The sequence below is a fragment of the Taudactylus pleione genome, unplaced genomic scaffold, assembly GCF_031769625.1.
Source record: "Taudactylus pleione unplaced genomic scaffold, aTauple2 ptg000053l, whole genome shotgun sequence".
Classification (NCBI taxonomy): Eukaryota; Metazoa; Chordata; class Amphibia; order Anura; family Myobatrachidae; genus Taudactylus; species Taudactylus pleione.
The window spans coordinates 40,243,744-40,257,649 of record NW_028284455.1 but is presented as its reverse complement, the minus strand read 5'-3'; the positions used below and the strand labels follow the sequence as shown (position 1 = coordinate 40,257,649).

The 13,906-nt window shown below is 45.6% G+C and overlaps 2 protein-coding genes across 7 annotated transcripts in view; one reads left to right on the top strand and one right to left on the bottom strand.

The window, feature by feature from the left end:
• The window catches only part of NPHP3 (nephrocystin 3), an 83,816-nt gene extending 77,636 nt beyond the window's left edge, over nt 1-6,180 (bottom strand). For 3 of the 5 annotated variants that reach the window (XM_088462810.1, XM_088462813.1, XM_088462814.1), the window contains exon 1: nt 6,118-6,180. The gene's annotated coding sequence lies outside the window, so the exon portion shown is untranslated. Of the gene's footprint in view, nt 1-6,021; nt 6,047-6,117 lie in introns of those variants that run through there. The other 2 variants (XM_088462811.1, XM_088462812.1) reach the window with 2 other exon arrangements.
• An 88-nt stretch (nt 6,181-6,268) lies between these two features.
• Nucleotides 6,269-13,906, top strand: part of LOC148535387 (intraflagellar transport protein 70A) — an 83,668-nt gene continuing 76,030 nt past the window's right edge. For both annotated transcript variants that reach the window (XM_088463854.1, XM_088463847.1), the window contains exons 1-2: nt 6,269-6,452; nt 13,037-13,102. In XM_088463854.1, coding sequence (XP_088319980.1) covers nt 6,399-6,452; nt 13,037-13,102 — 120 coding nt within the window. In that variant the 5' untranslated portion in view covers nt 6,269-6,398. The remainder of the gene's footprint in view (nt 6,453-13,036; nt 13,103-13,906) is intronic.

Below are 13,906 nucleotides of genomic sequence, written 5' to 3'. Positions count from 1 at the left end.
TGGCAAAATGCGCCCTGCCCTTATGGCGGCACCCTGCTGAAACAGCCTGTAGGTGCCATCCCCACACACTGGCTACAGTGTACCGCAGGTGGGAAACTTGCGGTGTAGCGCTCACCGCCGCTGAATAGATTCCATGCGCATGCAATCCAATTCCAAACCTTGCATTGCTTGTTCTTTATTTTAGGATAAAAATGTTGTGACATATGGCCCGATTCAGAGATGGACGCTAATGCGATCGCAGCTGCGATTTCACACAGAACGCAGCAACGAAAATATGCTAATAGTAACAAAGCTTACCCGAGCATAGACTCCCACTGCTGCCTTCTCATATGCGTACAACATCGTTTACATGCATAAATATCGGTAACAGTGACACACATCGAGAAGCCATCTTGCCCTTGCGGAAGTTCCGACCAGCCACAAGCACTGCAGCTCTCCTGACATGCAGAGGACTTTCATGCTGTGTATGTAATTGCAATGGATAATTTATGCACACCCATGTAACAGTGTTTAAATGGTCTGGTGTTTTCCAGACCTGCCCCGTTACCTCCCCCAATCGCTGACTTCCCGTCACTCGCTTTGCGAATGGGTTCCCTGTGCATGCAGAATCGCAAGACAATTGCACCGCGTGCGCAGTGCGGCTTATACGCATGTGCAATGGCAATTGCTCGTTATGCGCAAAAATCGCCATTCCGTCCGTCTCTGAATCAGGGTTACAGTGCAGAATCTCTGGTACACTCCTCCCAATGAATAACTCTGCACTTGGAGGGGTTTAAAAAGCATAATTTGGCCACTAAAGACAAGTTAGTTTTCAGGTAAATTTCTCTGTAAAATTCAATAATGGGTTAAATTATGTGGGACAGGTATGTGGAGGTTTTGCATTGATGGGAGATGGGTTTTTGAACTTGCGGATGAGAGGTACTGTAAAAGTGCTTATTCTAACTTTTTTCATACTTGTATAATGACTCTGCAAAATTACTCTGCAGATATTTTCCTGTACCCCAATATGCTGGAAAGACTTTAATTTGATGAAAGACACTTGCTTGCTATAATTTTTAAACCATTAATAAAAAGTGCAAAAATCTGCCATTTGGCACTGTGGCCGGAGGCAGGCCACACGGGGGTTAATGGCTGCCGCGACACTGAAGGGGCTAACCCTTGAGCTGCGGTGCCATTTTCTAAAGTAACAATGGGTGCTAGGCACCACATTTAATTGTATCATCAGCGCTAGACGCCATCTTTAAACTGTTGTAGGCGCTAGGCGCCCAGTGTTAAAATGTGTACCGGCGCCGTGTGTGATGCACGGGGGTGGGGGCTGTTTGTCGGCACCGCATCCCCGGATCATCTCCGGTGGAGCAGCAGTGAGGCCTCCACGCTGGAGACGAGGAGCCTGGCTCCCAGTGCCCCAGAGGACATAGGGCAGGGAGCAGCTAAGTGTTCCACCCTGGGGGCAGAAGCTTAGCTCCCGGCGCCCCAGCGGGCTGCGGGGCTGTATCTGACTGCCGGAAACCGGCAGGAAGCCGCTGCAGCCGAGACAAGTGTCCCGGGCTGTAGGGCTAAGCGCCGCAGGCAGGGAAGACCGGGCTAGCCGGCTCCCTGCACGGCGCTTGTGTGCTGCCGCTGGGGCTGGGAGCGCTTCTCCCGGCACCCCAGCTCCCCAATGCAGCGTGGCTGGCAGTTAACCCTCGGTGCGCTGCACCAAGGGGAGAACTGTGGTAGCTGCACTCTGGGAGGGGTGGGTCGGGAGTGCTAGCTCCCGATACCCCAGTGCAGATGAGAGGCCACACACTGGGAGACCGGAGAAGCAGAGAGCACTCGCAGCCAGAGTCCTGTGGCTGCGGCGCTCAGGAGGAAGCAGCAGCTGAGCGCTGCTGAGTAAAAGCACAGCTGCTGCAGCCAGGGTATGGTCCCAGGCTGCAGAGCTGAGAGCCCTATGCTGGGGACAGGGAGCGAGGCTCCCAGTGTCCCAGCATGGAAGGGCTGAGTTAAGTAAAGCCCAGCGCCGGGCACAGTTAAAAGCACACCCCTAGGTACATATTGTTAAATAAAATGTATAATATGAAATGCATATATGTTAAATGTATAATTTAAGGAAAAGTGCACTTACCTGTGGTCTGTGAAGGTCAAGGGAGATCCGGAGCTCTCTGTGGGCTGTTGGGTCTCCCAGCCTCTTCCCTAGGGGAATAAAATGTTCTCCTATGCAGCCTCATGCCTGGAAGTGGTATGAGGGGGTGCATAGGAAGCTGGCTAATGCAGCCAGCTAAGTGGGTTTAGGGAGCTTCAAATCGCTTCCCTTCCATGGTAAGGAAACCGTGCCCGGGGATCCTGCTTACCCACCTCAGGAGCTCAGATTCAGGCAAAGATAGCAAGCTTGGTCCCTTAGCAGATTCTTGGAAGTAGGGTTTTGGAGGGAAACCTCCCCCGGCCCTAGACGAGCTGACTCCTGGGTGGAGACCAAAACCCCAGGTAGTCTCAGGCTCAGGGGAGGAACCACTTCCAGTTTATCAGCCAGCCGTGAGTCTGCAACACAGATATTGTCCGTTGCAGATGGCCCTGAAGTACCCCCATAGACCCTGCTAATAGCAGAAGGTTGTCCGGATAGGGTAACAGGTGGACCCCCCTGCATCCGCAGATGGGCTGGCATAACTGCCATGACCTTGGTAAACACCCTAGGTGCTGTGGAAAGGCCAAAGGATAGTATCTGAAACTGGAAATGTGTATTGACCACTGCGAACCTGAGGGACCGCTGGTGAGCTAAAGCAACTGGGACATGCAGGTAGGCATCCTGAATGTCCAAGGACACCATAAAATTCCCAGGCTCCATAGCCAATATGAAGGAACGCAGGGTCTCCATCTTGAACCAAGAGACCCTCGAGGACTTGTTGAGGGACTTGACGTTAAGAATAGGCTGGTAGGACCCATTGGGTGTCAGAACCAGAAAGGGGTCGGGTGTAAAAACCCTGTTCCTCTCAGAGGCAACAAAACAGGCACTATAACCCCCGCTTGGAGCATAGAGTGCCCTACTTTCTCGAATCCCATACCGCCTACCCAGCGTGGCATACGCGCAAAACTTCATCGCCGAAGCGAAGAGTAGGCGAAAGGGCGCAGTATGCGGATTTTGCCAAAAGTGTGCCCAATATGGGAAATCCCTGCAACATGGACTGGAGGTAGTAGTCAGTCTCTGTACAAAGGTAGAGAGAGAGAGACACTACTCTGAACACTGCGTGAACTACCAGGGAGGGAGAATTATCTTTTCTCCTCACATACCTGCCTTGTAACTAACAGGTAGAGTGGAACAGCAGGGTGTATGTCATACCTACAGACACAACTGCATGCTAATAGCACACAGCATGCACTGGGTATAATGCGACAACATAGCATATAAATACATATATACACACATTATAGTAGTAAAGCAAAATACTAGTCCTGTCTGATGCTTGTCAAGCCGCAGGAACTTACTGCATAAATATGGCAGAGTGCAATACCAAGTCTCAGTGTTCACATCACCCTCTGCTAACAGTACTGAGCATGTGGTACGTTTTAGCTGAGGAGAAAAATCACGTTCACTCTCAGAGATGTGAGTGTAAACGATGTGTATGTGACGCACCACACAGAAAAACGCTTTTCATTTTAACTGTGAAGCAATAAGCACCCTGCACCACCGCAAGGGAGAGAAAGACATGGATAGTAAAATGGCTGACAGTCAGAGTGAAGTACAGTCAGACAGCGCTAGCATATAGTCACATACAATGCAGAAATAAATCACTTGCACTACAAGCACTATGATCAACTATGCAGACACAGAGCCTGGTAGGAAACAGTGCTGCATACACTGACCTCATCTGAGGAGAGGTATGCGGGGGACCCGGACCACGATGCCCCCTGTATAAGAATCCAGCAGCGTTCGCCACTTTTATAAAATGGGCGCCGAGGAGCTGATAGGAGACAGGCCCGGGGGAGGAACAATGCCACAGCCCGCCAGACCGCTATGGAAAGGCACTGTGCAGCGGGGGAGGCGCCACCTGTGAGACAGGGAAAGCACACACCCCTGGCATGCTATTAACCCCTGGGACGCTGGAGCATTTTCCATACCGCTGCAGCCCGCTGTCCCTGGTGGTCTAGTGGAAGCGGAGGATCAGTACCTTGCTCCACGTGCAGCCTGTCCCCAGGGAGCCCCCTGCCTAGGGACAAATAAGACTGTGAATCAGCGGTAACCCACCGCGGGTTCCCGCCGCTTACCTGAATCCCCGTGAATCCGGCCACAGTCTGGAATAACGGGGTCCCCGCTAGCTGAGACCATGGTACCCGCCAGCATCCCCGGATCAGTACCGGCATTCTGGCCCTGCGGGGTGAAGGAGCGGCAGCATGAACCTCTCATTAGCCTGTCCATGCTGCATGCTCATACCATCGCAGCAAAAGCTGCTGGAAGAAACTTCAGGGACACCTACGAAACTGATTTGCCTTGGATCGGGTGCGGGGTATAGGAGACAGACCCCAGTGCATTATGGGAGGCTGAAAAATTGACTCTGAGGTGCCCGATGTCTGCCATCACCGCCTATACCCCAAGGTATCCTGTGGACACCCTATGGACCCTGAAGTAGAAAGGTACATTTAATGGCCTGGACAACTGAAATGCCATCAAAATCTAATTGTATGCAATTACATAAGCACAGCCATAAGGCGGGTATCCACTACTAGATATACAAACGAAAGCACGATTACGACATTGCAATCGTGCTCTTGTTTGTATATCTAGTGATGTGCCTAGACTGAACGTTCACTCGTTCAGTCCAGGCACATCCATCATCCCCGCACATGCTGAACCGGTATTGTCAGGTTGACCAGCATGTACGGGCGATGATAGATGTCGGAAGCGATCAGCGTGCACGCGTATCGCTTCCGACCAAAACATGCCTGATGCATGCGCGATTTGCAAGCGATTGTACATTAACGACATCGTTACTGTGCAATCGCTTGCTAAAATCGCCTAGTGGATACCCCCCTTTATTGTACTCAGGGTCTGATTCACTACAGATCGCAACTGTGATTGCAATAGCAATTACGCACGCAGTTTGACTGCGATAGTATGCTAATTCATTGCGATCGCACATAAGGACGTCCACCTTACCTTAAACATATCCGTATTATATAGCAAGACTGCGAAACCATCGGTGAAATGGAGTACCATCGCAGCCTCACGCACACTTGCACAAGGTCTGACCTTACTCAGAAATTGCTAACCTCAGCGCATGCAGTGAAGCCCAAGCTACGTATGGCTTTGCAGTGGCCAATTTATACATGCCCCTGTAACGGCAGTTGAACGCACTGGCACGCATGCATTTCGCCGACCATCCCCACCACCCACAAACGGCACTTCCTGTCAGTCACTCTGTGATGGGCTGCATAGTCACTGCAATTGCAGTCCCGAATGCAGTGGCCGGTTCTGGCACTGTGATGCATAAACATGTGCAGAACGCAACAATCGGCCGATTGCATGCGTAATCGAAGTTGCGAACGGTAGTGAATCAGGCTCTCGGTGTACTCTTGCTCACCCTGTTCTGCCTCTCCAGTAGCAAAACTCTAGATATGGAGGTATGGGTACGCATTTCTAGTGATCAGTATGGAAGCACGGAACACACACATTCCGTAAGTCAAACTTGTCTCAAGCTTTCTAAACAGACCTTGTGGATGTATTACCCATAGCAACCAATCGTAAATATACTCGATGTTCTCTTTAGAATGTTTGAAAAATCTCCCCCTAAAGGAGCCCAAAATTTATTAACATTCTAACAAAAGTTCTGCAGATGACACAGCTGTAATTTAGCCACAGAAGGCTCTTAGCACAAGTCAAGCATGAGTACAATGTGATAACTATCTAATAAGTGACCTTGTATAACAGGGAGAACATCACTAAACCGTTAAACCAAAAAACAGACAGTGTGCTCTTCCCAAACTCTACAATGTGTTTATATTATACTTTCTAGTGCAATTTCCAAACAAAAAAACGAAGTAACTCACTTATGAATGACAAGCTAAAGCTATACCCCTGTCTAACACCAGCTTACTGCGACTGTAGCGGATTGTTTTGTCTGTGTTAAAAAGTAAATAACTTACTGTTTGGTTGCCAGGGAGAAGATGAACTCTTCTTATCTACAAAATGCCAGTTCAGTATTGCTCACTAGCAATAAAGTTTATAGTATCGAAAAAAAAAACACGAGCGGCAAGTAGCTACAGGGCAGGCGTCACTTTCATGGGAGGGGCGAGAGCAGATTCCGGTCGGTTGCTAGGGAGCTGAGTGAGCGGCCTTGGTAACGCGGCTAGCTGATGGGAGAGACGACTGTGCGGTACTGCGCTAATAACCGCTGCATTTCATCCTGGGACACTACACAGTGACAATGGCTGTCATGCAGATTAAGGACGGGGAGTACACTGCAACCATTTATAAACTGGTGAGACATTCAGCAACACGAGGCCCATACATTTTACTATACGTAACATGGCATCTGCACTACATAATTATATGGTTTATATATATATATATATATATTATATATATATATATATATATATATATATATATACATATATATGTACCGGGTACTGTGTATCTATTTCAGTATGCAGTATTGTATTAGCTCTTTTTTCTTGTTATTTGGTCTATGTAACCAATCTTTCTGCTTTGTATTTATGTCAGGGTTAGGCACTCTGTGGCATTTCAGCTGCTGTGGAACTACATATCCCAGCATGCCTACCGCAGTTTTAGCATCCCATAAAAGTAAAACGCCCCATTTGGTGTGGCGTAGACTTTGCGACTTAGCTGTGCCAAGCGTGGTGCCTGAGTCTATTGTTTTCACAAAATTTTTATTCCACTCGCATCATAAATGTGATAAAAGAACAATGCAGGGGTGAGAATTAACAGATAGTAAAAAGTAGACAATGTCTAGACAGACACCAGATGTTATGGTGGGTACACACTATTAAGTAATATACAGCTGCCTATATAGCATATAATTATTGCACTAATAGACATATGCAGGTATATTAGAATGTACTACTAAGTCCAATCCACTGCCTTGAAAAAGCAGCCCTCTGGCGAAACGCCCGCCGGTCACAGCATTATCATGCTGAAACATGCTATTATGCATATATAATAGATTACATTGTATTTGTTACCGATTGTATTGAAGGCTAGAATGATCATTGCGTACCACAAGCTGCCGTGATCATAGGCCCTCATTCAGAGCCGTACGCTCTGAGCAGAGCGCACACTCTGAATGAGGGCCGGCCTCCATGAAAATGGAGCGTCCTCCTGGACGCTCGTATAGCTGTGGGTCACCACCCACAGGCTATACGAGCGTGCATTTTGATGGCCGCGATGGTCTTGACCATCGCGACCATCGAAACTGCGAGCCGGAGCCTGCGGTTGAGGTTTTCAACCGCAAGCTCCGGAGTGATTTTGGCTCTATCAGAGCCAAAATCACTCCCACTGACATCACTAGTGATGTCAGTGGGCCGGCTTCTGACGGGAGGCGTTCCCGTGGGAACGCCCCCGTCAGGGTGGCACGCCCCCGGCACTCCTACCAAAGGGGGCGTGCTGTCAAACAACATCGACAGCACGCCCCCTTTGATCAGACACAACGAGCGAAGGCTCCCTCCGTCGTGCGCATGCTCAGTCCAGAACATCGACCCACTTGCGAGCGGACAGCCGCTCGCGAGTGGGTCTGAATCAGGCCCATAGTACCAACTAGAGCCGTAACTAGACTTTTTAGTGCCCTGTGCCTAGAAAGAGCATTGGCGCCCCCCTCGTTTTTCAAAGGGACATAATGCACCCAAAAAAGGGGAATGTACTCATGGGGAAGGACCAGGGAAGAGATAGGGGAGGCCAGGAGATGCTGGGGATGAAATTAGAGGAAGCTACCAGGGAGAATGATAATAAACAGAAATTTGACAGGCCCAAACAGCGCCCCCTGACCTGTGGTGCCCTGTGCGATGGCACCGGTCGCACTACCCTAGCTACGGCCCTGGTACCAACAGATGTCTCAACTTAATATCACACGTACTTATCAGATTGCAACAATGTGTATATGATACGAGAGTGATTGTAGGTGAGGTGAGGAGGATTTACAGTAATAATAGTTACTAAAGTAAGTTGAGAGGACTCAACATTGTACTCTATAATAACTGTCAGGTAACTCTGGGAATCACAAAACCCTGTCAGTGGAGATAAATGCTATTCAGGATTAAGTAGCACTGTAACCACTACTGAGATACAACAAGTAATATCCTTTATTTAAGATAGCCACCACATATTCTGAGTGAACATATGAATACCACAATCACTCCAGATATCTGATTACATTATGTACAACGTTACCTGTATGTTATAAAGAAGTACACGGCAGTACAGAGATCAATTCAGATTATTGTATAATAATCAGCCAAGCAACTGCATGTGATTATACAGAATTATATAAGCCCTTTTATTAAGAGTGTCAGAATAAAATATATTTAATACAGATTTATACAATACGGTAGTACACTTAATTAATACGTTGACTGACCGGCGACAGGTGGTTTTTATCATCTGAAGCATCTTTCTTCATACTATATCACATTCTTTACAATTCTAAACTTTAAACTATATTTTAATATTCGCCATATTTTCTTCTCTTTTTTTTTGGACTATGCTTTCCTTTTAAATAATTAAGAATAAAAATTAAATTTTAGATATTCCAGAAAACATATTCCTTTGACAAAAGCATATAGACCCAATGAGTGCACCAAACAAAAATGTTGTCTTTTCTCTTTTTTGTTGATTCAATTATAACCAAGAAAATTTTCAGGTAGCACCTACGCATATATTACGTGTCCTCATTTTTATGAGGTTAATACTTGTGGATAATTGTCATATTACTTAGTGTCTGGACTAACATATATATATATATATATATATATATATATATAATTATATACACACACACATATACACAGTGGGGCAAAAAAATATTTGGACAGCCACCGATTGTGCAAGTTGTTGCACTTTAAAAGATGAGAGGTCTGTAATTTCCATCATCGGTACACTTCAATTGTGAGAGACAGAATCAGAACCAAAAATTCCGGAAATCACATTCTATGATTTTGAAACAAATTATATGTATATTCTTGCGGAAAATAAATATTTGGCCAATCAAAAAGTTTAACTCAATACTTTGTAAAGTAACCTCGGTTGGCAATTACAGAGGTCAAACGTTTCCTGTAGTTCTTGACCAGGTTTGCACACACTGCAGCAGGTATTGTGGCCCACTCTTCAATGCAGATCTTCTCTAGATGTGTCATGTTTTGGGGCTGTCGCCGGGCAAAGCACAGACTTTCAACTCCCTCCACAGATTTTCTATTGGGTTAAGGTCTGGAGACTGGCTAGGCCAATCCAGGACCTTGAAATGCTTCTTACGGAGCCACTCCTTAGTTGCCCGGGCAGTGTGTGTTGGGGTCATTGTCATGCTGGAAGACCCAGCCACGTTGATTCTTCAATGCTCTTACTGAGGGAAGGAGGTTTTTCCCCAAAATGTCCCCATTCATCCTCTCCATAATACGGATCAGTCGTCCTGTCCCCTTTGCAGAAAAGCATCCCCAAAGCATGATGTTTTCACCCCCATGCTTCACCAAAAAGTTCTATTTTGGTCTCATCTGGCCACATGACATTCTCCCAATCCTCCTGTGGATCATCCAGATGGTCACGGGCAAAATTTAGACGGGCCTGGACATGTGCTGGCTTAAGCAGGGGGACCTTTCGGGCGCTGCAGGATTTGAATCCATGACGACGTAGTGTGTTACTAATGGTAACCTTTGTGACTGTGGTCGCAGCTCTCTGGAGGTCATTGACCAGGTCCCCCCGTGTAGTTCTGGCTGATCCCTCACCGGTCTCAAGATCATTGATACCCTACGAGGTGAGATCTTGCATGGAGCCCCTGGTCGAGGGAGATTGTTAGTGATCTTGTATTCTTCCATTTTTTAATAATTGCGCCAACAGTTGATCTCTTCTCACAAAGCTGCTTGCCTATTGTCGAGTAGCTCATCCCAGCCTTGTGCAGGTCTACAATTTTGTCCCTAGTGTCCTTAGACAGCTCTCTGGTCTTGGCCATGGTGGAGAGGTTGCAGTCTGACTGTTTGAGGGTGTGGACAGGTGTCTTTTATACAGTTAACCAGTTCAAACAGGTGCCATTAATACAGGTAACGAGTGGAGGATAGATGAGCTTCCTAAAGAAGAAGTAACAGGTCTGTGAAAGCCAGAATTCTTGCTAGTTGGTAGGTGTCCAAATATTTATTTTCCGCAAGAATATACAAAAAAATTGTTTAAAACGTGATTTCCGGAATTGTTTGTTCAGATTCTGTCTCTCACAGATAAAGTGTACATATGATGGAAATTACAGACCTCTCTTTTCTTTTAAAGTGCAACAGCTTTCACAATCGGTGCCTGTCCAAATACTTTTTTGCCCCACTGTATATAGTGTTCCCTCTAGCTCCGGCGGCAGGCAGGGCGCCGGAGCTAGAGAGGGCAATCTTGTGCGCGCGCCGAAGATGCGCGCGTCCGAAAAGGGGGCGTGGCTATGAAAAGGGGGCGTGTCTATAAGACGCGTTCCCCTTTTCGTCATACTTGGGGGCGTGCCCGGCGCTTAAGGACATGCCGGGCAGCCCCCAAGCGCTGCAGAAAGGGAGAATAGATGCCGGGCGCATGCGCCCGGCGTCTATTCTCTGGTGGTGACCGGGTCACCGCATGTTTGTCCACCCGCGGGACACTGCGTCCCGCGGGTGAGAACGGCTCCCGCAGGCTGTTAGGGCAGGGCGCTTTTTGCCCTCCTCCTGGAGGGCAGGGTGCTTTTTGCCCTCCAGAAGGAGGGCAGGGCGCCGCGCCCCGCTAAAACAGCCTAGCGGGAACGCTAGTATAGATATATATATATATATATATATATATATATATATATATGATAGATAGATAGATAGATAGATAGATAACAAAGTTATTGGTGCGGGACCAAACTTTTTTTTCTACTAAACATATAATAAATATATTTATATGATATTATTGATCCTTACAAGAGGTTCATAGATTAAACAGCACACTATCGAGTGCATGAATTGGAGACATTAGTGACTGAGCACAAACCAGTATTTTAAACTCTTATTTTTTTCCCGATTTTGCTGTGTTTTAACTTTACCACTTAGGTGGCTATTAATAATAATTAATAAAAGTTATATTTTATGTTTACTATTGCGAGACAGTGTGCACTCGTATGAGGATTCATGATGATGCAAGCCAACCATGCCCCTTAGTAAAGCATTCAATTTTGACTTGCACATATAATTTAGGAGGTGTATATTCACCTGCCCCTTAGGAATAGTGCATGTTTCTGATTTGATAATTAGGAAGGCTGCATTTTTGTGTAAGGCTTATCTGTGTGCTAGATTTAAAGTTAAGAAGATATGTGCAACTTACAATATTCCATAGAAATGTAACTGTATGGATACAGTTTAACGTAAATGCAAAATTCACATTTTTTTTCGTTTAACAATGTATGCAGCGACTTGGCTGCAATATGCCATACTCTCACCCCATAGAGGAGCACAGGAATCTTACCCACTGTATATGGTGCTTACTGTATGTGCGTAGCTGAACATCATGAGTAGTTCGACAACACATCTTCTATAATTGAATCGGTCCCTAAATCAGGCCCTTTAGCTGGTAAATCTGAGAATTCAGTAAAGACGATGTGTGTACTGGGCCGACGAACGATGCGCTGGACGACATATCGTGCAGTCATTTGACACCGCATGATCTGGTGAACAGCCGCATGATATGTCGTTCACCAGCCGCCTTCACAAGCATGGGGTCGTTCATCAAATTGACAGATTGAGCTGCATGTAGGCTCAATCTGTCGATGCGATGAACTACCTCGCGGGAGTGCAAAGGATCGTTCATAGTGGGTACACACTGGCTGATGTGGACTAAGGCCCTCATTCAGAGCCACTCGCTAGCGGCAGTACGCTCGTTCCGAGCGATGTTCGCACATCTGCGCATGCGTACGGTTTTTAGTACGCATGCACGAACCAGTCAGTGCGGCCGAAAATCGTTGGTACGCAATATAGCGAGGGCCTGCTATTTTGAGTGACAGAATGAGGCGTATGTGGGTGGTAACAGGGGAAGGTGCTTGAAAACGGGGAGTGGAGATCCGAACGCAGGCGTGCTTAAAGGTCAAAACGGGCGTTTTAAGGGAGTGCATAATTAATACAGCAGCGTCATTGACCACGTCACTTGGTTTTTTTTAACTCAGAACTGCTCGCAAAATAGCGGTTGAAAACACCAACCACAAGAATAGCGAGCAGTTCATACGCTGTACGATGTACTCGATTAATCTAATAAATAGCGGACATGACGTATGGTGCGTGCGGCCAGGGGGCGTTTTTATCAAATAAACGAGCGTATGTTTTGCTCGCTCGTTCAGACTTAGAGGTGGGAACAGACTGCAATTTGCGAACGGATCATTTGAATAGCCACCCCTTGTTTTTGAACGAACGACCACAAATAGCGAACGGCTCTGAATCAGGCCCTAATATATTGTCCATAGTACTTGGCCAAATAATGAACTGAAATCCATATTTGTTGCATTTCATATGTAGTCATTAAACATAGAAGTCATGAAATGGCTAGAATGCCATTTTGGGAAATATAAAGGCATGAATATAGCCTATTCCTCTTAAATTTAGTTTTTATATGTGAATTTTAATTTTTGTCTCACTTTGCTAATTTCAAAATTTATTATAACTAAACCATTGAAATATTTTTTTTTTATTTAAGGGACACTAAATCTAAAATACAATTCAGTCCAAAACAACTGAAACATTCAAAAAGTTCACGTACACCCTCTGTACCGCAACCAGTTTCAACATCCAATCAAATTGAGTTGTATCCAATAATGGGAATAAAGCAATTATGTTCTGCTAATTATAACTTATTAATGGTGCTCTTCTTTCTCAGATAAGAGAAGGAAGATATGGAGAAGCTGTCCAGATACTTCATACTGAACTGCAGAAACAATATCGGGTAATGTAATCGTGATTTAAATGTTATACATCAGACATTGATTCAACAATAGAAAAAAAAATTGTTTTATTTTCACCGTAGCTTAGACACTTTTGGATAAAGGTGTTTCAAGAGAAGAATGTATTACTGTAGTTTATAAACATACGAAAAGCTTTGTGCAGTATGGCTGAAGTGTACATTTTACATGCTATTAAATATCACATTACTCTACTACATGATTTTTTAAAGTGTTTTGTTATTCGAAAATATTATGTAAAGGGATGAATCACAGTTTTTGTTATTATACACTTTGATCAGGTCTTTCATTTATTATCTTTGTTGTCTTGTAATGTGTACCTTTGCTGTTCACAGTCGGGTCATTTAGATTTATTTGAAGACTTACGGTCAGATTTTTCCTTCAGATCTGAACGATAACGATTTAAAAATCATTCAGTCGTTCATATCTGAAGGAAAATCTGACATATCTGACATGCCTGGACGATGGACGATGAACGATGCGTGTTCCCGTTTGTCAGATAACGATATCTGACATCTGATGTGTTTGCAGTCAGACTTGGACGATTCCATTCATTTTCAGTCAAAAATCGTTAAATCGTTCAAATCGTTCAAAACTTTGGTAAAATCGTTCAAATCGTTCATCTGACAAATCTGAAAAATCTGACAAATCTGACCGTGTGTATGCTCCATTACATGATTTTGCTTTATTGAAGCTGTGACCAAAGGAGTTTTGCATTATCTTGAGTGCTATCCCCACTGTCCAGCCCAGCAGAGTATTTTTGTGTCCTGCTAATAAACTATGATGAT